The 25,503-nt window shown below is 36.9% G+C and overlaps 1 protein-coding gene across 1 annotated transcript; it reads left to right on the top strand.

Annotated features, from left to right (window-relative positions):
* Positions 1-8,754: 8,754 nt before the first annotated feature.
* Positions 8,755-25,427, top strand: Smp_089120 (putative oxysterol-binding protein; the record flags this gene model as incomplete). Its single annotated transcript, XM_018793842.1, has 8 exons — positions 8,755-8,805; positions 11,336-11,370; positions 13,243-13,348; positions 13,531-13,581; positions 14,279-14,360; positions 16,779-16,867; positions 24,317-24,395; positions 25,351-25,427. The coding sequence occupies 8 exons, from the start codon at positions 8,755-8,757 to the stop codon at positions 25,425-25,427; spliced, it is 570 nt and encodes a 189-aa protein (XP_018648314.1).
* Between the last annotated feature and the right edge of the window lie 76 nt (positions 25,428-25,503).

The raw sequence follows: 25,503 nt of genomic DNA, 5'->3' as shown, positions 1-25,503 counted from the left end.
ATGGTTTACAAAATACTGATGGGGACGATACTTACGTCCACTTCAAAATATCATCAGTGGAAGGAATATCTGATCGTTTGTAATTCGAAGATTTCAATTTCCGTCTTAAGTCACCTGTTCTAACCTGTTTCCTGCCGTTTTTCATGTTAAATTCAGTCATACATTATAATGTCCCTGTTGCTCGTGAAAAATATGACTATACGTACCTTTTAGTGACAAATAAATGACATTTGCTTACAATATGAACATGGTAAACATACCGAAAACAACTACTTGTTTTCTCTTCTTCATATGGCCCTAATTGTAATATAAAATAGGATAGGGACCATTTCTCATCAACGCTTTTCTTCACATTACCTCTAATATGTCAATAAATTGTTAACTGTTTCCATACACATAGTGTCTATTGTACATAAACTTTGTTTATATTTCCAAACAATAAAGTTTTTCATATTAAATTTTTGAGTAAAGTGAGTTATACAATTTCATTCAGCTGAATAAAAATTAGAGCTACTGTGATTAAGAAATGGAAATTTATCACCAATATAACATACTATAACTTGTATAAATACTTTGCTACTACTAGTGTTATTTATGAAAAGATAGGTGAAACAAGATTCGAATGATTGATTTATTCTTCTTGATAGCCTTCTAAAACTTTTATATTGTTTTCTCACTTTGTGCAAAACTACACTTCATCTATGCTGAAGTGAAATATTTTCCACATCAAAAGAAAACAGTAAAACTACCTTATAAGATTCTATATGGTTTTAAGCATTTCGAAGAACATCTAGGAGATAGATTTTGTGCCTATTGGCATTTTTCAGTGAATTATATCCCCAATCATGGGGCTACGTTTAATTTCTGTGCTGTTCCAATCAGTCTCGTAGTCAAACACTAACTTGCCCTGTCCACTAATGACATTATGGAATGAATACCAAATCTAAGCCTTTCTCCTGATTGCCTTCAGTGGCTTAGCATCAAAACAAAGCATATTAAATGTCAATTTAATTAAACAAGCTACCAGACTGCAACCTGATTAATAGAAACTGATTAGCACGCCTAGATAGACTAACCGGTAGTTTGTGCTACATTCACAAGGACTGATATACATTGAAGACTTTTCCATGATTACAGGATAATTCGGTGGGTTTTTCGGTGTACTGATGAATATATTGGTTGCCAATCAAGTTACCAAGATAAATAACACATCCAAATTACTGATTCGCTATGCAGCGACAAAATCTCTTCGTACTGTTCAGTATCATAACTACTGTCCGAATTCCTCAAGGTGACTTTCCACTTTTTCCAGACCCTCAGTTTGGCCTGTGGGAAGCATTCTGGTACACCCTTAACCTAGTTCCCTTGGTTTACAGGTGTGTAATTACCCTGAAGTACATTGTGTTGGATCGCATTTTGCATGAAAATCCTCACTACCTCCAAGTTGTCATCCACTGTCATGGCTATGCAACGTGTTGGAGATGCTCTCTCAACATCACATAGTCTCCTTTAGTGTAGCTAAGGTAGAGAATATTCCCGTCCCTCCGAATTATCTGTGATGTTTAAATAAATCAATGACTTCTTCGTATTGATGACTGTTGTAATTTTGAATTCCAAATACAATACATTCGTTCGGGCTCATCTAATACTTCTTGATTACATTGCGTTATTCCGGGGATTACTAGTTTATACTACAATTCAAATACTTCTAATTATCATATTGGCGTCGCGATTGAGCCTGTAATGGAACGGTTGGATATAAATTCAGGTTTTAATGCTTTTGAGGAGTACATGGAGAGGTTCGAAATCTGGGCTATGACCAAGGAAGACGATGAGGATTTTAATATTGTGGCCCATTTCCTTACATTCATCGGGAAAGAAGCATACAGCCTTATAAAGATTTTGGCACTTCCAGACAAACCGATTTCACTCCCCTATGCAACTCTCAAGCAACTACTGTTGGATCATATAAAGTATACAAATTCCGGATGCGGTAAGAGAAAAAAATCCGATAAAATGACTCTCCAGAACTTCAGGAATTCCACTTTAATAAGTCGTCGCAGTTCGATGCGTAATCGAAGTTATTCAGATAATACTTCATTGAGCTGTGAAACAGTCCATGATGATGAGCACGAGTTTAGTAAATGCTTGTTCTGCGGCAAGTTTCACCCATGTAATTCATGTATATTTCGTAATTCTAAATGCTTTAAATGTGGTATAACTGGACACATTCAGTCAGTTTGTAATACCATGGTTCATTTCGCTGAAAGTAATGCTAAGATGGATGCTTCTAATGATCAGTTATCTTTATCTAGAAGTAGTATAACGTCATATAACAGTCCAGAGTTGAATGAAACCCAGAATCATTGTGAGACAAAAATTTTTAGTCAACAAACTTATCGGATTTCTCATGTTATTGTACCAAATATGGTTTGTCGTGATAATTCACATACTTCTGATGGAATTTCTTACAACTCTGAGAACAAAATGTTGAATGAGTCAAATCATGATCAAAAACCAGATTCAGTTTTGGTAGATGCAGAATTCCCTGATGATCCATTATTCTCTAATGAAACTCTTATTCAATCTGAGGAAAATATTTCAGAGAAATCGAATTCTGATATCATGTCAAGTGTCAGTGGTCCTCACAATCAATTTATCTCTAATGATATTCCCAATGAATGTGACAAATATGTTCCTAATGAGTCGAACTCTAGTCACATTTCCGATGTTCTCGTATCAGATGTTGCATATTCTCACGAACAATGTGTTTCGAGTAGAATCCCTAGTCAGTGGTACGATGAATCAGATGGGAAAGCAAAATTTCCCGAAGCAACCAGAGAACCAGTTTGCCCAGAAGTGAAGTTTGCACAGACAGAGAATCCAAATCAAGTCCAAGATTATCCTAATGAATATGAGGCAGATGAATGTTTTCTATTCGATTGTTTCGCAGGTAAATCAAGCCTAGTTAAATCACATGTGTTAATTACATATATCAATGCATATCCATCTGTATATTCTAATATGAATAACAAAAAGTATGTGTATCATGATTTTTATTCAAGTCAAAGTCACATGATGGAATACCTCAAATCATATATCAGTGTTTATTCCCAAATACTCACATGCAGTAGTCGATGAGTAAGATTTGAGAAGATAATGCAAATTGGGAACGTCATATTGGCTAAAACATTGCGAAGTAAGGACCCAACATTATTTCATGGGGGAGGATATTGTTGGAAAGTCCATGATGCAAATTCTAAATATCAATGGTTTCACTACAAAGCCGGCATGCTGATTGTATACAATTCCAGAACCCAGATAATACAGAGTCTACATCCAATACACCGTCGGACAGATGTAAGATGAACTTAAGAAGAAGACGAGCAATCGATTACAGACACTTACACTCCAATTCGAGCTGTGGCGGATGTGATGTTTAAATAAATCAATGACTTCTTCGTATTGATGACTGTTGTAATTTTGAATTCCAAATAAAATACATTCGTTCGGGCTCATCTAATACTTCTTGATTACATTGCGTTATTCCGGGGATTACTAGTTTATACTACAATTCAAATACTTCTAATTATCATATTATCTCATACTGGTGCGCGAACATGGACATTCTCAACTATAATCTGATAATTTGTCTGTAACCAATCCAAGTTTGAGGGTTTTTTGTCCTTATCCCATATCTAGGCGCCACCTACATGTTCAGTCAGTTCTGGACTTCTGTTGGCTGTGGGAAGACGCTTAAGAAAGAAACCCTTAGGGGTTTCGTCTTTCTTTCTGAAATACAGGGATTGAGAGTATTGAACTCTCCATCTTGTAGTATTTGGTCAAATCGCGGGTACTGTAGGTTTCTTATCGCCTGTGCTATTGTGTCTTTTGGGTGTGAGAACCTGTGGGGGGCACGTATATCTCTTCAGTCAAGTGCTTTGTGGAGTTAAAATTGAAGCAACACCAACGTGATTCTGTCACTTCTGTTAATTTGACACTATGTGGTATTGTGGCTTTAAAGTTACTGCTAATGTGTATCGCAACGTCACCTCTTGTTTGTGTACCCTATCGTATCTGAAAACTGTCATGCCTTCCACGCTCACTTCTTTTTTCATGAAGTCAAGCGACAGCCATGTTTAAGTTGTGACTATGACCTTCAGATGTAACTGGAGTTTTATGTTTCTGGTTCCCCCTAGTTTTCCACTCAGTCCTCTTTAGTTACCATAAAGGCACTTGATGGTTTGTCCTATCGGTTGGCGCACCTCTACAGCAGCATCAGTCTTCTGATTTTTAGACAGATTTTTGACTAGTGTGCATACCCCAGTTTTGTGTTAACTGGCCTCTGTAGTTTTCATGCCTGAATAGCATGTTCCATTATTAAGACTATGGTCTGTGTGCTCTGTAACGTGGACTGCTGATCAGAACGTACAGACAACAAGAAGTGTTTTATTGGGCCGTTCTACCGCTACCTTTCCGATATAACTGGATAGGCTGTTTTTCAAGTTGTGTCAAGTTTGAAGGGCCTCAGTTTAGTGTTTTCGACTTTTGAAGTTCACAGCCATCAGATGCGGAGACTAAAAGGCCATGAGGTGTAGTGGACGAAGTAGCCTAAGTACGATAATTATTGTAGTGGCGTGGAATCTTCTCTGCATGATAGCAAACGCCACTACTGCGTATTTCGTTCATGAGTTTCATCCCAACAACCGTCATTTATATTAGACACTCCATGAACTACCATGTTGATCGATTCCCGGGTGTTTGCCGATCTACTGGCATCATTTAAAGCCCATTGTTTGTAGTGTTTTACTGGTATTTCGGGGATCACAACCGATGGCCTCTGAGATGTCAGTAAAATTTCTACTGCAACGTGTGCTGAATTTAAAGTCACTCTTAATGGAGGGAGTTACTCTTTACTTCTTTCTAGTCTTTATCCAGGCGTGACAACATGATTGAAGTATTTGCCCACTGTCCTTTACTAAAGATTGTCCTGTTTTCTAATAAGCTACTCTCCGGCACCGGGATATTAAATAAAATCAAGGAGTTTTGTTTGATGCCTCCTTCCACCATTTTAGCATGTTGGGTGCTATTCTTTTACTATTTACTTCCCCACCACTCACACACTGCTCAGTACTATTAATAGTTACTAGGAGGGTCCTATTCTTTCTTTCTGTTAGTTCCGTTGGTGTATTTTTCTACACTGTGAGCACACGTACTGTAACTACGGACAAGAGTGACCCGATATAAACTCGTAGTGCTGACTAGGTACTGTGTTATCACAGTGGCAGTGAACCCAGTCACTACAGAAATGGGATTTGGATTCTGAGTCTCCGGTTTGAATGGCCTACGAGTTAGGTTCTAAACAAATATTTGGTCTCACAGAATGTACTGGTAATATGGATTGCATTCGGAACTCCTTATTCGAGAGTTAACTGTTGGGACTTATGGTAAGTGTCCGCAGGGAGATTTTCGATGCTACTACTCAGTCTTCTCACTATTTTCTTCTATTAGCAGAAAAAAACGCAAAAATGGCTGATTTCACAGACATTGAACCACCCTATACTTCCCAGCACAATCAAAGATTACTCGTTTCTTTGTGATTTAAACCGCTGTTGCGGTGTTTTCTATCTATACTTCTCATTAGATTATTATAGGATAGATCGCTTATGCAATTAGAATAAAAACGAATGCAGCATTCATATACCAAAAGCAAAAGATCTAAAGAGGGATGGTTAAGATAACACTTATGGTTCCAGTGGACGTTACTCACAGGATTGCTTGCAATTAGAATGTTTAGGAACGTGACTTCGATGTTGGTGGACGAAGTGAAGAGTTTCAGTGCATTAAAAGCACGCTGTTGGCAGACCAGTTGGAGTACAGACGAGAAGATAGTTCAGATGATAGAACACATTCAAAGGTACAAATGAAAGATTGAAGGTTGTGTATATGTATTGGGCAAGTATTTTGTAACTTCACACAATAAATATACACTCCTTCCACCCATTGTCAACTTTTATAAGGCTGCTACTATTCTGGTACTATTTTCGTCTTTTTTTTAAGAAAATTAACCTATGAGATGGTCCGTAAAAGCTTTCCTTTGTTAACTTTCACTATTTAAATCCATACGAAGAATTTATTAAGCCAAAGTCATACACAAACGTGGTTACATTTTCGGATTGAGTCGAAACAATAGATATTCCTGGTTGAATAATCGGCTGTTCCTATCTGAACATTTTGATCATAGTGAAGAATTCTCGTTGTTACTTGCCAATCCTTTGATTGTTTTGTCGGGTAGATGGTCTGATAACACGTGTGGTAAGTTCGTTATCTAGACAAGTCAGTTTCGGCCCATCATTACCTACGGTGTCCCTTCTTCCGTGTTTTTGTACTATGAAATGTTTAGGAATTCCATTTGAATGGAGAACTGAGTGGTGCTCTTGCTTTTTCACACCTTACCTAGACGTACGTGGAAGTACTTAGACCTTTGGGTATATATGTAACTCGCGACTGTCCACGAGCATTAACCGGTCTAAGTTCGTGCATTTGGTCGTACAGTGGGTCGACAAAACGTGCTAAGCCAAGCTCCTCACTCTAATTACGATGATTGGTGAACTCTCCAGGTGGTTATAGAATCGTCTCAGAAACTAGTTTCTCTGCTGAACACAGTGAGTCAGTTTTGATAGCTTTTCGTATTCCCAACATAATGGCAGGAATTCTGTCTATTGGCTGGAGTTTGAGTGTGATATTAAGGCAGCGTTTGACTGACGGTGGAAACGTTCTACTATCCTATTAGCCTGAAAATGGTTTGCTGTGCCATGTATTCTGTTGGGGTCTAGAAATTTAGATAAGTGCAGGTTCAAATTAGGTCACTCTATCAGTCGTTACTGTGATACGTGTACCAAAAATAGTCACCCAGTTCTGCATGAAAACTTTGGCCACTCGTATATTTTGAGGACTAAGGGTTGAGGCGTCGCCTTAGTTATGTCATGGTAAATCAAACTATTTTCGACAGGTGATAGTAGCTACATTACTTTGAGAATAGAGCTCTTTCCTGTAAGTAGGTTTTGCAATCCTTTATCCTCTTTCTGGTTGTCCCTCAACGCCTCAAAATTTACTGTGGTGTTTTGTATTATGCTCATTTTTAGCCGAGATAACACATCTGCTGCCTAATTTTCCTGACTTTCGTAATGTCAGATATTACTGGCGAACTGTGATATATAGTCAAGGTATCACGTCTCTCGAAGAGATTATTTGTCGGCTCCAGCCTGTAGTGTATTGGTTAGTGGTTTATAAACTATGAATTCCCTGCCTTCTGACATGAGTCCAAAGGTAAGGTACCAAAGCAGTAAAAGGTCTATCTGGTCTGTCCTATGAAGACAGACTGAGACAACTCGACTTATTTCCGTTATCTCACCACAGATTGATCTAACATTGGCTTATCTTATTGTGAACGATGACCTCAGTATTAATATGCCTTATCTTTTTCTTCTATCTGAGGCCAATCATCTGAGGGAACATTCTAAAAAAATTGGAAAACCGAGATCCAATGGTTTATGTAGGGAGTTCCGTTTCTCGAACCGATTAGTGAATTACTGGAATTCTCTACCAGAACATGTAATATCAGCACTTTATTTTGATACTTCCAAAACGAGGTTGAACCTCCACGGTGTTACAAATTACAAGGATTAATATACTGGACAGATCTCTTATCCTTACATCTGAAGACTGAACGTTTCAATTGTTTCTGGTTGTAAGGAGTGGTCTATGCAAGTAGTGCGTTACAGTAGGTCAACTTCTACGTAAACAAGTACTCCAAAATTTATTTAGTCTGCAGTGATAGTAGGCGAAACTGTCTTTGAGTGCATTTGGTGCGTCTGTTTTCTTTAACTATGACAATTAAACGTTATCATCTCTGCTTAGAAATATAATAAATTTTGTATCAGTTCGATAGTAATTGTTTGATACCACTTGATATATTTGCTTTAGATTTTGTTACTTAACTTCATGAGTCTAATCACTCCACCAAATCTGTTTCTACTTGTTTCTCAGGTTTTTACTTCGAATAAACTCCATGGAATTTACTAGTGCTTACTTTCATCCGCATCCCGCAATAAAGGTTTTTGACCACTAGAATCTCGCAATGGTATAACTTGTGGAGTAAGTGATTGGATATACACTTCTTTATAATCTGCTCTTAATGTTGTCTCGTCCATTTTGTCCAACATTGCTCGTTTGGTTTGATGTAAATGTACACCAGTTTTTGAGGATTATAAGTACCTGTATATTTTTTGTTTGTAGACTTCATGAATGTACTCCAAATTCAGTTCCACTCACCACAGTTTCAAACATGACTTCGATAATTATCAAGGCTGCAATGCGCTACTTGGTAAATTCTGGTATAACACTGTCTTCGAGATTAGCTATAGTCGTACAGATCTGTAACTAGGCAATACGTAGACATTGCTTGAGCTTTCGCTCTTCGGTTAAATATTTCATGTTGCGAGCAATTATAATTACTTTAAATGGTTGCCGGAATGTTAGTGTATAAATAATCACAAAATATGCTAGTGTGTACCCATATGTACTTTATTGTTGTCTCTGATGGAAGCAGAACAGTTGTCGATGTGAGATTACTTTAGTTGTTTATCTTCATTACGTTTTTGTCACTTTTAGTTAACTTCATTTCCCTCATACCAAAATACTCGGGTTTTTAAGATCGCGTCTGATCTATTTCTCCATTCTGCGGCTTACACAATGAATGGAAAAGATCGAGAAAATATTTTCAAGCTAATAAAGCGTGCTAAGGTAAATTCATTTCACAGTTTTATTATTTTTATTATTTATTTCTTATTTGAACACATAAATATTGGTTTAAGGGGGCGTCGGATATATATGCGCCACACAATAAAAACGAGAATGGGGAGGGATAAAAAATTTAACGTGCGTATAAGAGAGAAGAAAAAAAAACAAAAATAATAACGGCCACAAATTAGTGTTTGGGAGTGTAATACTAACAATAGTGGGGAAAAGGAAACGTTCAGCCGGAAAGAATTCCAGTTAGGGGTTACAACCACTTTTTATGAAGGAAGTAAGAGAAGGTTACAATAGGACGCCACTGGCTTCCATTCTGAGCCATATCTGATAACGTCTCTAGCCACTGTGTTGCACCATCTCTAGGACTCCAGCCAGGGAGTCGGGAAGGACCAACAGAAACCAGCCATTCGCAGCTTTCTTCCATACCACGACACCTTGTCATACACTGACCACCTCTTTTTTTCCCAACCAGTCCCAGCGTCCGCAAATAATACACGACGTGGAATTCTCTGGGATGACATTCGTTGAACATGTCCAAGCCACCAAAGTCGGTGTTTCAAGACGGTGACAGAAATTGGATTATCGTCACAGCCCGAACACACGATGCCGAACCTCTGCATTACTAACATAGTGTTGCCACTGGGTGTCAGCAGTCCTTCAGAGACAACGATGATCGAACACAGAGAGTAGTCTAACATCCTCAACTCGGAGAGGCCAGGTTTCACAAGCATCGAGCAAAACTGCTCTCACAGACGCGTTGTAGATCCGACCTTTTACAACCAGACTAACATCACGAAGGCGCCAAAGATAGCCCAGATTGGCATAAGCCGCTCTGGCTTTCACCATACGTACATCGATCTCATCACTCACGCCACCGCCAGCACTTATGCAGCCACCTAGATACACGAACTTCTCAACTACTTCAATCTGCTCATTATCCAGGGTGAGTACAGGATTAGAATCCTGCCAGTCCTGAAGAGTACTTTGCACTTCGAAGGTATAAAGCACACACCGTACCTACGGACACTGATTGCCAACTGATCAAGTGCGGATTGCATGCCTTGGGCATTATCGCACAGTAAGACAATATCATCCGCATACTCAAGGTCGAGAAGTCTTTCTCCAGGCAGCAGATCTACACCGCCATTACTTACATCCATCAGAGCTGTTTCCAGAATGCCATCGATAGCAAAGTTGAAAAGGAATGGTGAGATTGGACAACCCTCTCTAACCCTCTCTAATGGAATGACACGTAAAACAAGCCTTTTGAAGCAAAAGGCGAAGAGCGAATTTGTGGTACTTCACCATAGTCTTGAATATGGATCTCTGATAGACAACAGACGTCGATATTAAGACTTTCTAAAGACATAGCCAGCCCTATCTGTTGTCCGATCTGCATTAGTGCGCGAATGTTGAAGAAAACCAGTTTGAATGGTATACGTGGTTTCAGAAAAAACTGTTTCAGAATTCGTATTCGGTGGTAACATTCAATTTTCGACCAAACAATGACTCGAGATCGTTTAGATAGAACAGAGTTTCCATTATAGGCGGACTGCTGTATAAGTTGGAAAATAAGAATACACAAAATTGAGAATGGGAGAGAGTAGATAAGTGACGTATTATATAAAAAATAGAGATGATGTTACCGAATGAATGTGGATTGTGCAAATTTGAATTGAAGCTAGAATAGTATTTCCAGCAGTAATTGTCATTTGACTTAATTCGTATGTGGGATGTGATACTGCCCGGGTACTGAGACCAAAGCAGGTGGTTTTCTTAGGAAGCCATACACGGGGCCTTTGACATAAAGGTCTAATCCACAAGGCAGTGGAGCGACGTCAGGAGATGCAGCCCCATGGTAGCAGGTGACCAACAATTGATTCATACGCCATTTGTTCCCTGAGGATACTGGAGCCGATGTGCACCATTGGTTTGGAATCAGGGTTTCCCAACTCCCCTAGGTGGACTCACCGTGTCCACCGGTCCCGTTAAAGCGTCGGACATTCGCTTTTAGTTCTCTCAATTTTGTAAACAACACCCCATCTGAGAGAAGACAGTGAGTATATATGTATATCCGTTTACTTAAAATACTTGATACAAGGCAAATTATATTTTTTTAATCAAAGAAAAAAACACGCGGAATATACGTGACTACCTGTTAATTATGGTAAAGAGCAAATGTAACTGCGCCAGTGTTCTTAGTTCGTAGCCACAGTCACTAGTTCTTATCACTTTGATGTCAATAATCTAATAATTCATACATTTCTTTGTGAATTACTCTCTGTGGAATAATTCACCTTAATGTTGTGATCTCGATTTATCTAACTGAAGCGCTTATGACCTGTCAACTTTTATTTACAGATTATGCCTTCTTTTTCGCAGGCAAATCTACCATTAATTCTCTCCTTTTACCTGTCTCATTAAACTTAGTTTTCTACATCTCATTGACAGGAATAGCGGCACGTTGTTTAATTAATCAAATCATCTGTATATGTGTATTCTTCCTCTCATTCTTTTACAGGAGCTACAAACTGAAGAAGAAAAGAATCACTTAAGGTGGGTTCTTATCATAAGTAATTAATATTTAAGACAGTTTTCGTCATGAGCTAACACAAATGGAGCAACTATAAGTAATTTGAGAGTGCTAGTTTGTTAATCAATTTTTTCTTGGACTCTATAAGATCATATATCATCTACCTCTGCTAAGTCCTAACATCGTCTCAGGTTGGAAAACTTTGACCACTGGAGTCGCATTAAAGAGAAAAGTCTTTCCTGCTGTAGTTTTAAGATTAGTCTTAAAATTAGACTTTTACGAATGCCCCCCACATCTCAGAAATAAAGTGTCAAAGCAACTAATTAAGTTCATATTCCAGCGTTTGTTTGCTTAGTATCAAATAAATAAAAACCCTCGTTGCAAAAACTTGAAGTGATGAAATGAATTTGAATTAAACGTCCTGGTTTTTCTCACCCGTTATCTAGGAGGGAGGATTTTGGTATGTGTTATATCTTGTGGCCGAGTGGATGCCTTGCTAATGTGTGACTTGATAAGACCGCCAAACAGGAAGCAGCGAATTATCGACTAGAACAGTGACACACGAAACCGTACGAGCAGTCTACAGTGCTAACCGATCCTGCGATCTGCCTAGCCCAACCAGTTAAGTCCAAAACACCAATAACAGCCTCGGTGGTATGAATCATTGTATTTCAAACATACTTAGTTTATATACCAACCAAACAAACCATGTCGACCCATAAAATAGATAATAACATTTGTACAATATTTAGCCGAATGTGGCTGTGAATAGTAATCAATAAACTGATGATAACTCAAGGATCGTATAATAATAGTTCAAAGGTCAAAATAAAGTTAGTGATAAGAGGAAACGAATATGATTAGGTTAATTACAATAGGAAATATACATATTATATTGACCAATAAATAGTCCTCAAAAGTTACCATTCGTAATTCTCTTCGGGATACAACAGTATGATGACAAAATTGCTTTAGAAAAAAATGAATTTCGCTTTGTACGAACACATCGTGTAATACTAATTTATACCAATCAAATTTGTTGCTTATTTCAGTTTGAGTCGTACTTTGAAAATTAAATTAGTCTTTGTTAATATTTTTCTTTAATTCGCATAATTATTTCAGTGAATAATAATGTCAGTACAAACGATTGTTTATATAATTATGTGGTATAATCTACTGTTGTCTTAGAATGTATCAAGAGATTGACTGATTATCACATGAAACCAATAGTTACCTCAACTTTCTTGTAATTACCCACTAGATTTTGATTAAAGTTTTATGGCCGCAAAAAAATTACACTATCACAGTCAACTTTATTCTTGTTTGAATTCAGATCAAGTTTAATTCTTTCGTCAGAGAGACCGCTAAATGTAGGGAAAATATTTGTTGTGGATATCGGGTTGACTTATATTATGGATATTCTGTTTCATTCTTAATCGTTATTCTCGTTCTGATACCTTCAATTTACTGTTCACTTACAATCAAAATGCTATCAGACTATATGGATTCATAGCTTTTATTAAGCTAGGTTTCTCATCAACTTACATCAAGTTACATGGTACAGATCAAGCGTTTCATAATGTTTGCTTGGTTTAAACTGAATTGGTTTATAGCTTTGGAATTCGGGAGACAGATCTTTATACCCTTTATTATGAAGAAGTTTGCACACACATTAATAAAATCTTCAAAGTTGTATTGACTTTTTATAGAACTTTAGATGACATATTGACCTAATCCAGTCCATTTTCAGTAACGTCCAAAACAAAGGAAACAGTATTCCAAGTATTTTGTACAATTATTAAAACTCGACTGATGCATAATATTAGTTTGCTGTTTGTTTCTTATAATCATTTTTCCACCATAATTTATGTGGCTTTAACATTCATTTAAATCAGAAAACGAACCGAAGGTCAACTGCTAAAATTTACAAATGTTATGAAAGGTTACCAGTATCGTTGGTTTGTGATAGATCCAGATGCAGGAAGGATAGAATATTATGAGGTTAGTTGATTATCTTATATGAAACGATAAAAACGAAATTTCCCCTCACAAAATTGACTGGCAAATTTATGTAAAAGTTTCACGCATTATTTAAAATTGTAATTCTAATAATCCTTTATCAGTCACTTCTACCATTTTGTAATATAAAATATTTTCCTACTTATTTTATGATTCTTTTCCAGAAAGAAGATCATAAACGATCACTTAAACCTCGTGGAGCCCTAAGTCTTATAGTAAGTACCTTTGAATTCAAGAGTTTTAATACTTGCATTCAGATGATTGTAAAACACAACTTAAACAAAATTTTATTTTCGAAAATTTCTTATCAGACTTTACATATAGGAATATTCGTTGATAATATTTGAATTGTTGTAGTGAATAGAGTTAAAATACATGTTTATGAATGAAGTAATGATAATGATGGTAACAGTCTTACATATCTGTAAGGGCTTTTATTTTACTATTCAATACTCTATTTTATCGATATATCTCAAAATAAGTTAAACCTCATGTTCGATGTTCCATTCTTGAAAAAACACCATAAAAATATTCTGGAGTTATACGTTTTTATATAGTTTGCCACGAATTGGTATGCACGGGGTAGGAGTCTTAAAAATACAGCAGAAGGAATAAATCTAACCGGTTGTAAGAATGCAGTCATTCATTGAGTTACATGATATGAGAGGTTATTTACATCCATTTTGCGATATAGCGGAATACAATTTTCCTTGATGAGTTCCATTTTTCGTAACTCATTTGGTCTTAGACCAGATTATGTTTTTTAATGAGAGTTGCTTATTAAGGCTAAAAGGGGGCTGTACGGGCATTTAACTTTTTACGGCCACATTTAAAGTGCTTAAGTACCATATAAACTTTTCCGTTCTTGTCTTCGTTGGTATTAAAATTACCTTATTTTTCTACAATTTTCAGTATGCCTCCATTTGTCCTTCGGATGAAGATTCACAGACCTTTTTTATTAACGCCGCAAATGGTGATTTATTAAAACTGAAAGGTTTGTCTCATATATAACTTTTCGGTAAAAGTTTGGTATATGAAATAACTTATGAGATTTCAATTGACTATGTGATTTTGATACCTTTTTTCAATCTATGAGCAGAGTTTGTATAAATCAAAGTATTTTGCTACAGAAGTAATGAAACCTCCTGCTAGAGCTTAATGGTTTTTCAAGGTTTATTATCAGTTTCCCTATCCTAATTTTGTAGAAATATCGCTACGTAAACACATTAGTCTGAATGCGAGTTTATTCACTCCAAAAGTTTATCTATGAATTCTTCTTATAGCCACAAACAGCTTCATCGAAAGTTCATCATCACCTACGAAATCTTTACTGATAAAGTAGCTGAGCAGTTACGAAGGTGTAATTCATGAGGAAAACATGGTTGCCGTCGTATTGAAATGAAGAATTTATTAACTATTCTGGCATTCCTCCTTCACCAGCTCACCTATTATTCAGTAAACCACTAATAAAATAATTTCCTTACGAGTTTACCATAAACAAAGTAATTTTAAAAAAATTGGTCGATTCACGTGTTAGAAAGAAGCATTTGATATGCTTAACAATCATTTTCGCCTTATGATAACAGAAAAGAACTCTTCTTAATAAGTTTAAACGTTATGACCAGTCATCCAGTCAGTCACAACATAGAACCTGGTAATGTATGTACATCGGTTCAAGTTGCCATGACCAACTAGCATAGAGAGTTGAAATTGTCAATCGAAATCTCAGAACAGTAGAGGTAGTAGCAGTGTGAGTGGTGGTAGAAAAGGTTAGAGTTTGAAGATACGATTTGAGAAGAAAATGTAAATTAATGAAATGGAAACACGAAAAGAGATGTGAAATTCAGAAGCTCAGAATATGGGGGAAGACAAAGAATGGATGCACCTGCGCCATTGCAAACGATTTTGTACCATGTCATTCAAATTCGCTAACCATTGGTTATAATAATCACGTTATGAGCATTGCCCAAGAATATTTTTGTTGGCAGTTTTGTGTAACGAAACAAAAGTTACTGTTTTTTGAATTTCGAGCATTAAGTTGAATGTAGTTTTCTTGACTCTTGTTTTCTCGTCCGCATACCATATTTTTGCCGTTTGTTTACTTGTATATTTCTATTTGTGTGTGTGTTTGTAAAATGGTTCACATCAACACTAATTCTGCGAAAGGATCATACTTCAGACATGTTCACTACTTCATTATTCATTTCATTAGTGAAGTCAGTAAATGATAAGCCAGCTATATGTTGAAATGAATAGTAATTAACTCTAGGTCTAATTCCTTTCGTGTTTTTAACTCTTCACAAAAATATATTTAAACTGAACTCAGTAACGGAGACATTTATTTGTGTTTTGAAGAATTAATGTGCATTACTAAAGTAGCCTAGATCAACTAGTTTTAAATCCCCTTTTGTAAACATTGACTCTTTTGTCATACTATGAATTTTAAAATGTACAGTCATAAGATATTACAACACAACCTGTTTTCCACACAGACGTTTTTACATTGATGGGGAGGTCAAGGTTTTCTAACAAGATAGCTCTTTTATTTCATACTATTTAAGCCTGGCATCTTATTTTGCTTGGAAAGGTCGATTGGATGGTGTCAAAAATAAAATTGAGTCAGGAAATAAAGATTTATGTAGACAGTATTATCTTAGTCCTGTAGTCAGTCAAATGCAACGTAGAGCTTACCATACATGTGTATCAGTTCAAGTTGTCGCACGATGGCCCGGAGAGATGAAATTATCAAGGCAAATCTCAGAGTAGTAGTACTAGTAACAGTATCAGCAGCAGTAGGAAAGAATCACTATAGATGTCGTCATTCGAGGAGAAAGAATAAGTTTGTCGATATGTTCAACTACTTATTTCCACATCATTAGTTTAGGTGTTGACGCAGAGCCGTCCAGAAATAATATTTTCCATTTAGAAGGTAGAAAAATACTTCCCAAACATTTTTCCATTGTTGCTCAAATCAATCAAAATACTTCGCATTTTGCCAGCGTCTTCACCAAGTAGAACTATACTATCTACGTATTATCCCTATTCCCTGTGTAAATACAAACTCATCAACCTCACTGCTTATTACTTTATTTGCCATTCTGCAAACCGGTTTTAAAATCCCTTAGGAATATATAGGGTACTTATAAAAATATAAGTTGTAAATGTCATATAAACAAGAAGGATGATGTTGTCTTCATGTTTTTCTATACATTTGTTTTGAATTAACAATGAACGGTTTAATCAAATGTCCCGACTATTTCATCAAAGAAACCTTTCTGATTATTTTATTTCCTGTAAACCAAGATAAAAAAATATTGTCTTATCATAGTTGCTTCATAGTCTCCTCTTTAAAATCTCATTACTTGTTGATATAACACCTAAACACCTGACTGTATTTTTGCTTATTTTTTAGCTATTGATGCTAAAGAGAGGCAATACTGGGTAGATCGTCTTCGGGCAGTTGCTGAATATCATTCAGAGAAAGCTGAACAACATCCATTAGTAAGTAAATTATATGAATGAAAAATTCATGTTTATCTATGTACATTGTACTCGTGGATTAATCGGTGTTTTTTTTGGTTTGGCTTTTTTATTCCTGATTATTTTACTGTTTGTGTAACTAACTTTCAATAAATCACAAGTTCTATATCTGCTCTACTTAACAATATTTGTGGAGTCACGTAATTATTGCCTTTCACTCAACTTATGTCTCATCCGATCCGGAAAACCAGTCTACGAATCACTTCTGGGACGGTTACCATTATTATAATTATTGTTCAAATGCTTTAGTGTTGTTGTACTTAATATTTTCTGAAATGATTACTCTAAGTACTTTGATATTCTTTTCAATACTTATCATTCTTTTTAGTCGTAACGTCCTCTTGTAAGAATACTTAGTGACTTCCAAAGTATTATAAATAATTTAAAACCTATTTCCCTTCTTTTGCATAAGAAATTTGCTGAATGTATAACTTTTTTAGTCTTAAAATTATCTAACTCTTTTTTTGATGATTGTTATGAATAAAATGTTCAATATCGTTTCAAACAGTATGGACACACGAAGTATATTTTAAATGTAACCAAGTCTCTTTTCATTATTACTGTGTTAATGAAGTAAAGATTATTTGGCGTATACAATTTAGTACGTAATTCAATCTCAAAACTCTAATCCCTCGAGTCTTTGTATAATTTAGGTATTATTTAGCTGTTTTTAACCCGACTATTTAGATACTTTATGGTAGTTTATGTACATTAGGATATGATTACTATCTAGTTCTAGTGATACTGCCTGGTTACAAAAATTTTAGGTAGTGAAGGGTTGTTTGAAATTTGAATCCATATTAACTCTTTATCCCGACCGTTGCTGCTACCTTGACGTAGTGGTCGGGCTTGCCTATCGTGATGAATCAATCGAGCTATACTGGTTGGAACAATCGTTCCTCAAGGTCCTACCATGCCAGGCAGGTCGGTTGAAGAGCGGTAAGACTAAAAGCAGCAAACCTAAGGTCCGAAGACGAAGTCGTACTGCTGACTGTACAGAGGTGTGACAGCAGTAAGGTGTTTCCTTCAGACAACCAGCATGACAGTGATGCTGCCTTCCCACAAGGACGGGTGGGGTTAGAAAAGGTAGACCCTGAAAATGCACAGCTCGCCTTATCTCACAGATATCCGTCTCCGGCGGTAAGGTCTCAACAAGTAAGGAGCTAACACAAAAACTACCCACAAAAAGGTCGTGTGTGACCGACCTCAAGCAGTTGTCCCTTGGGCACTGCGGTCACGCTCTCAGGTCATTAAGACCACTTCTAACCCAATTTTCTTTTCAGGTACCCCTAGAAGAACCCTTCCACGGTATGGGCAACCGGAAAGTGATAACTGCCCTCATACCTCTAACAGCACTCAAGACCACTGTATTCATAATCAATCTCCCTCTTCATTTCCTATTACTCCTCCCACCTCGACTTTCAACACTAAACTTCCTCTTTCGGTTCCCTCCTCAAGTGTCACCATAGCCAACGATTCTAGTGCGCGAAACGCTGTCCCAGGTCTACTAAAACCTCGCTCCAAACTACACATTGGAGCCTTCAACGTACGTACCCTAAGTCAAATCGGTCAACGGGCCTCCTTAGCTAAAATCCTAGAATCTCGTACCATTGATGTATGTTGTGTCTCCGAAACACGCATACAGGATCCTAGTGTGGTCATTCACTTGACCTCACCTCACCAAAATGGACAGCCAACGAAATACACCCTCTGTGTATCTGGCGACCCGTTGGCTAGTTCTCATGGACTTGCAGGTGTAGGCATAGCAGTTAGTACAACGGCAGAACAAGCACTATTGGAATGGATCTCCGTTAACATTCACCTGTGTGCTGTCCGGCTAAATGGCTCCGTAAGAACTCGGAAGGATAGGGACACACGTCATTGCCTTTTCGTCGTTTCTGCCTACTCTTCCACTGACTGCAGCCCGAATGAAGTGAAAGATGACTTTTACAGAAAGCTCTCTGAGCTTCTTCAAAAAGCTAAGCGCTCAGACATAGTAGTCGTAGCGGGTGACTTTAATGCCCAGGTAGGCAGCTTAAATCAAACAGAAAGACATTTAGGTGGGTGTTTTAGTATTCCGGCTCAACGAACCGATAATGGTGATCGTCTGTTGCAACTATGCTCAGACAATCGTTTATTTTAGCAAGCACTAATTTTAAGCATAAGGAGAGACATCGTCTAACATGGCGACCACCTTCACCAAACCAACGATGGACTCAAATAGACCATATTGTCATCAGCCATCGTTGGAGAGGCTCGATAGAAGATTGTCGCTCGTATTGGAATACTTGTTTAGACTCTGATCACGCTTTAATACGAGCGCGCATTTGTCTGCGCCTCAATGGACGCAGGAAAAGTACACTAAGAAGACCCATTAGGATTGAACTGGAGGACGAGAAAGCCAAATGCGAATTCCAGATACAACTGAGTTCACATCTAGGCAGTTCTGTAAACGAGACTGACCCAGATGCTGCTTGGAAAGACACACGAACAGCTGTAGAAACAGCAGTAACATCTATTCGTTATTTAAACCATAGGGCTCCAAAAACCAGTGGATTTCTTCTAAGTCTATTTCACTAATGGATTCGCGTAAACAAATTAGATCTAGGTTAACCAAAAGTCTAAGAAACGATCGTGAGCAGTGGTGGGCAACGAAAGCAAAAGAGATGGAAAAGGCAGCGGCTGTAGGCAACACCAGGCAACTATTCAGACTAATAAAAGAAACCGGAATTAAGAAGTCAAGTGTAAGTGAGACAATCTCGGAAAAAGACGGAACCCCTATCTGCTCTCAACCCAAACGTTTAGAACGATGGGCGGAACACTTTAAGGAGCAGTTTAGCTGGCCTTCAGCTACTGCACAACTACCCACTATTCCCAGACAATCTGAATGGAACATTGAAGTAGGCCCCCCGACCCTACTTGAAGTTCAAAAGGCTATAAGTAATCTGAAACGAGGAAGAGCACTTGGTCCAGATGGATTGGCTCCAGAGGTCTTTAAATATGGTGGTCCAATTTTAGCGATTAGGTTGACTAATATTCTGGCTAAAATCTGGGAGACGGACGTAATTCCATCTGACTGGTCACAATCTCTGATTGTCTCAATATATAAGAAGGAGCCAAAATCATCCTGTGATAACCATAGAGGGATTAGTCTGACTAACATAGTATCTAAAATACTAGCCTCAATAATTATCGGGCGCCTAACTAAGACTCGTGAACTGCAAACACGAGAAAATCAGGCTGGCTTCAAACCTCGTCGTGGCTGTATCGACCACATATTCACCATTCGTCAAGTTTTAGAGCACAGACATGCTTTATCGGCGTCCGACAATGATAGTTTTTCTTGACTTGAAAGCAGCATTTGACTCTGTAGACCGAGAGGTTCTGTGGTAGTGTCTGTCACTAAGAGGTGTACCTGAGAAGTACATAAACCTTGTGAAGGCTCTTTACTCGAACACTACCAATCGAACTGTCATATGATTTTACAACCTCAAGTGGTGTCCGTCAAGGCTGTCTACTATCCCCATTTTTGTTTAACTTCATTATAGACCTGTTGCTGGAAATAACACTCGTCGACTGAATTTTCAGGAATTGATCTTCTACCAGGAGGTCCATTTATCGACTTAGAATACGCAGATGACATAGTCTTGTTTGGTGAAGACGCTGACAAAATTCAGAGTCTTTAAGTAGCACTGAGCAACAATGTCAAGATGTTTGGAATACGTTCCTACCCCTCTAAATGTAAATTGTTACTCCAGAACTGGCCTGCGTCAACACCTGAACTAAGGATAGGGAGTGAAGTAGTTGAATACACCGACAACTTCACTTAAAAGGCTGATCAGCCTTAATGGGTTAGTGTCTGATGAAATTTCTACACAGATTCAGAAAGCTCGTTTGGTTTTTGCCAACGTACGTCATCTATGGTGAAGGTGAGATATCTGCCTATCAATTAAGGGACGAGTATACTGCACAGCAGTTCGCTCTGTTCTACTTTACGATTGCGAAACATGGCCATTAAGAGTAGAAAATACTCGTAAGTTACTAGTATTTGATCACAGATGCCTTAGAAATATTGCTCGCATCTGCTGGGATCACCGGGTAAGTAATAGTGAGTTTAGACACAGGGTATTAAGGAATGACGGTGAATCAGTTGATGAGGTTGTGAATCTTCATCGACTGAGATGGTTGGGCCACGTGTAACGTATGCCCGAACACCGATTACTACGACGCGCAATGCTAACTAGTATTGGGGATGATTGGAAGAGAGTTAGGGGCGGCCAAACCAAAACGTGGCATCAGAGCTTGAAGCCATTAACTTCTAGTCTGAGCCATGTTGGTAGATGTAGACTGCTTGGTTGGGGTCCGCGTGACTATCGTAATCAATAGTTGGAGACTGTGTGTGACATGGCTCAGTATCAATCACAATGGAGTAGGTGTATACACTTTTTGTCTTCCCTTATACCATGAGATTAAAATTGCTTCATAACTTTTTTCCTTCCTATACTATATCCTTATATACAACCTTTCTTTATATACTACCACCACTAAATTAATTCTATGAATCCGGTGTTCATCTTGTTGTGCTAACGAAGTATGGCAACTTGGACCGATGCATATATGTGCCTGGTCCTACGTTGTAGCTGACTGACTTTATCAACTACATGTTTATTTACTTAGCTTTGAACTACACTGTTTATATAACTGATGGTTGTGCTATCCAACTATCTGACCATGAGTAGGTGTGACTGGTTTTGAACCTGAAACCTACTTATTTGAGACCGAATATCATAGCCACTAAGCCACCTCACTCACTCTAATCGATAAGCCAGTTACTGAACTTGTCTGTTTTAAAATTGTTACATTCGTATTTGATGACCGAAGGCCTCTCTATCCATCCGACTTGGGCCATCTATCCAAGCCACTATATATATATATATATATATATATATATACCTCACGCAAATCACTTTGACCGGAATGACATTGGCGTGGTCAGATGTGTTTTTGTTTGATCGTACCTAACATTATTGTTTTGTTCCTATGTACTATTTAAACTTGGGTTAATTTAATCTAGTTATTTATTCTCTGAAGAAGTGGCGTACACTGAGTCACGAAACGTTAGAAAATTTAATTTTTCTACTCATCGGGATATTACAAATATGTTATTTTTATCTATTAATATATTAGTTTTAAATAATTCTATTTCTATGTTCTTAGTTGTTGATGCTAGGACATTCTTATATTTAACCTATAAATATTCACATTAATTAACATACGAATGTCTCTTATCATTCTTCCATACTGATTGATCATTTCATTCATCTTCATTAATGAAAACTTTTCCAATGTTATAAAGTACATAAATTGATTTTTAGAGATTAATAATATTATGTTTAGGTTGTAAGTAGTTGACAAGAAACTGCAAAATATAATGAATTCATGTCATTCTGCTACATTAATTGTTCTTGTTTTAGTCAAATTCGAATGCCTTATACATGTATCTTTCCAATGTTGTTTGGTTGCCTGTCTATCCAATTATCCGTTAATCATTTTCCATTATTCTGTTGATGTTTAAATACCTGAGACACTCGTGTTTAATACTTTTTATGGGGATTGCTTCGGCAACGCGTATTGAATTCGACGTTCGTTGTTCATTGATTATCTGGAAGGGCTTTGAGACGTCGAAATCATGGCCACCATCAAGAAGATAGAGTGCGATCGTACCGTCGAAAACGTGATGCCCTCTCAGTCTAAGCCTTTTTTCGAATGTGCTCGGTGATGCTTCGTAAACGTAAACTGTTCGATATAATTGGAGGCAATAGAAGTCGGGAATTTGTCCACACTTGACTGTCTTAATGATCAATTCCTTTGATACACAAAGGTCAACTTGGAAGCTGGATACATCCTTTTCATTTTGGTTTTGAATGTGAAATCAGTCTTTCCACCTACTTAATGAATAAGTCTTCGGAAGACGTGCTCCTCGTCAACTACAGTATACTCTTTTTACGTCGGTATGAGTAATCATTATCACGTGAACAACCTTTAGACTATGGTTAATTGCTCATCATTTTGTATTTTTTGAACATAATCTGACACGATTGAACAGCGTTTTCACCAAGGCTCTTTTTTTGCCACAGTCAAAAGCTATTAAAGTTTAAGTACAAGCCACTCCATGTGTTCTTTCGACAAATATATCTTTCCAATCGACCATTTGTATTATGCGTTATACCAAGGTTAAGAAAATGAAATACATTGTCTTGTTCATGTTCTATTGTAAATGTGATTTGAAAAATGTAATATATGTTATGTGCAATGTATTTCAGATAATCCGACCGTATATTTACTTGTCAAAATGGTGAATGGGAATATACGATTGAGAAGAAAAAATATAGAGACAGAAGATCAAGATGAGAATTTAGAGTGAATACACTAACACCATTTTAATCGGCTCTGAACTATGTTACCAAAAGTCTACTACTATTAATTGTGGTAGCAGCTACGACTGTTTTTGCGACTATAATTAAGTTTAAAGTTTTGACAAACGTTTGGCTACTTTCACCTATATGTCTTGATGTTTTCAAATACTGGATCTTATAGTATTATAGAATTTTCCCATAATTAAAAATTGCTTACCTGAATTCTGTGTTAAAAGTGAATAATACCTGCCTTTGGATACCTTAAATTTCATCAATCAATTAGGTTGAGATAAATATGTGTATTTCTGTAGACACCTTTGTAGTTTATTGATAAGATTTGGATCCTAAGCTCTTCTAGTAACCCCCAGGATAAATCTACACAGCGATTTGAACACGAGAGGAAAGGCGCCAAATACAGAAGAAAAGCTTTACTTCAAAGTTCGTTTATGTACGGAAAATCTGGGTTTTTATAGCATTTTAGATGGCCTTGGTTTTCCGGAGAATTCTGGAACTCTACTAAACATAGTAGCAGTATAGGAAATTATTCATTCAGAAACTTAGCATATGACTTTTCACTTTCTAGATGTTTCTGGCAAAACTTCTATTAAATGTTGGTTGGATAGGATACTTCTCGGTGTTTTCTGAGCCTTTTTCGGCTGTTTTTTCGAGGAGTTTTCTGGATCTCTCCAATATTTATTCACCTCTAAAGTATTTCATTGTCGTATTTGAGTGGGAAAGATTCCTTATCAGTTCATGCTTTCTAAGTCTACATTGTTCTGTATCCAGATGTATCAAAATAAATTATAGGTTGTATCAATTAGATCGATTAATCATATTAAAATAATATATGAAAATAGTTTAGCGTAAAACAACTTTTTTCCCCAAAATTTTGGCTGTTTCTGATGATTTATCTTTTTACTAATTACTAATTCTTAATTATTTCATATTTGATTAAAACTTAAAGTATATTATCCTTTGTTGCCTCTTTTAACAGATCACTACTTTATCTGGAACTTCTGAATCCTCCAACCATGCAGATTCACAAAATACCGGATCTCAAGTGCCAAATTCTTGTAAGTTGTAGCATTTGTTTTCTCAAGTTCACTCTTTTTATTGGATCAGCCTTGGCAACAATATTAAATGAATTGGAGTTAAGAATGTAAACTATTGGATACCGATTCAGTAATATGTGTCGAGCATTCTCCATGGGTCCTAGCGGTCCTGAGTTTGACCTCCTGCGGAGTCGTGTATACTTCTGAGGAGTCCCATACTAGGACGAAGCAATCATTTAGTGCTTCCTAGATTTCAATGGTTGTCCAAATAAGAGCAATCCGTGAAATCAGTGAAATTAAATAACTTAAACCCCCTAAATAGTACATAATATTTGACTACTCTTTGTGCATACTTTTAGATTGTGTTATGTTCTTTTGCTAAGTAGCATTCCCTGACCACAATATCTCTTTTGACTGTTCCCAAATTACAATAAGAATTGAGAGCAAACGGTTTGAATCCCAAAAAAACTGAACAACAAAGATACAACACTAAAAACATTGAAGTTTATATGAAATTTAAATCAGCACCTTCTACTATCTCGATTTGTCCACTAGGGTTGATTGCTAAAAAATGCACCAATCAACGTATTCTGATATAAGGGTTATCAGAGCATGCAATTATCAGGACTTCATTTTGTTAATAGAATGAATAAAATCACATACATATCACTGATGATATCCTAGTTTGTAGATTGTAGCTTCTATCTTTATCTTACTAGTGGCGACCTAAGTTAATACTAAATTTTCCATACAAGCTCAACAATCAGACATATGTTCATGTTTAGACACCATCTTCGTTTAAATAAACCTTAGTGTTTTGTCTTCACAATTCTCGTATCAATAAAACACCGGTCTCTAACGTTTGTTGATAAATATTGATTATTCGAATTAAATTCACTTAAAGTTACATTTTTCAAGTTCATTTTTCAACCATTTTGTAATATTATCTTTTGCTTTATCCCGCTTCACTTTTTAGCCAAGAGTTCACAGTCAAATGAAGTTAATCATACTAGCGATCAGTCTCCTAATGGAAATTTTCCTATTGCAGAGTAAGTTGTGCATGTTGCTGTAAATCATCAAAATAGTATATGCTTAAAATTTCTTAAAATAGTTTAATTGTTTCGATACT

This window comes from Schistosoma mansoni, chromosome 1, assembly GCF_000237925.1.
Source record: "Schistosoma mansoni strain Puerto Rico chromosome 1, complete genome".
Classification (NCBI taxonomy): domain Eukaryota; kingdom Metazoa; phylum Platyhelminthes; class Trematoda; order Strigeidida; family Schistosomatidae; genus Schistosoma; species Schistosoma mansoni.
This window is presented reverse-complemented; position numbering and strand designations above follow the sequence as displayed.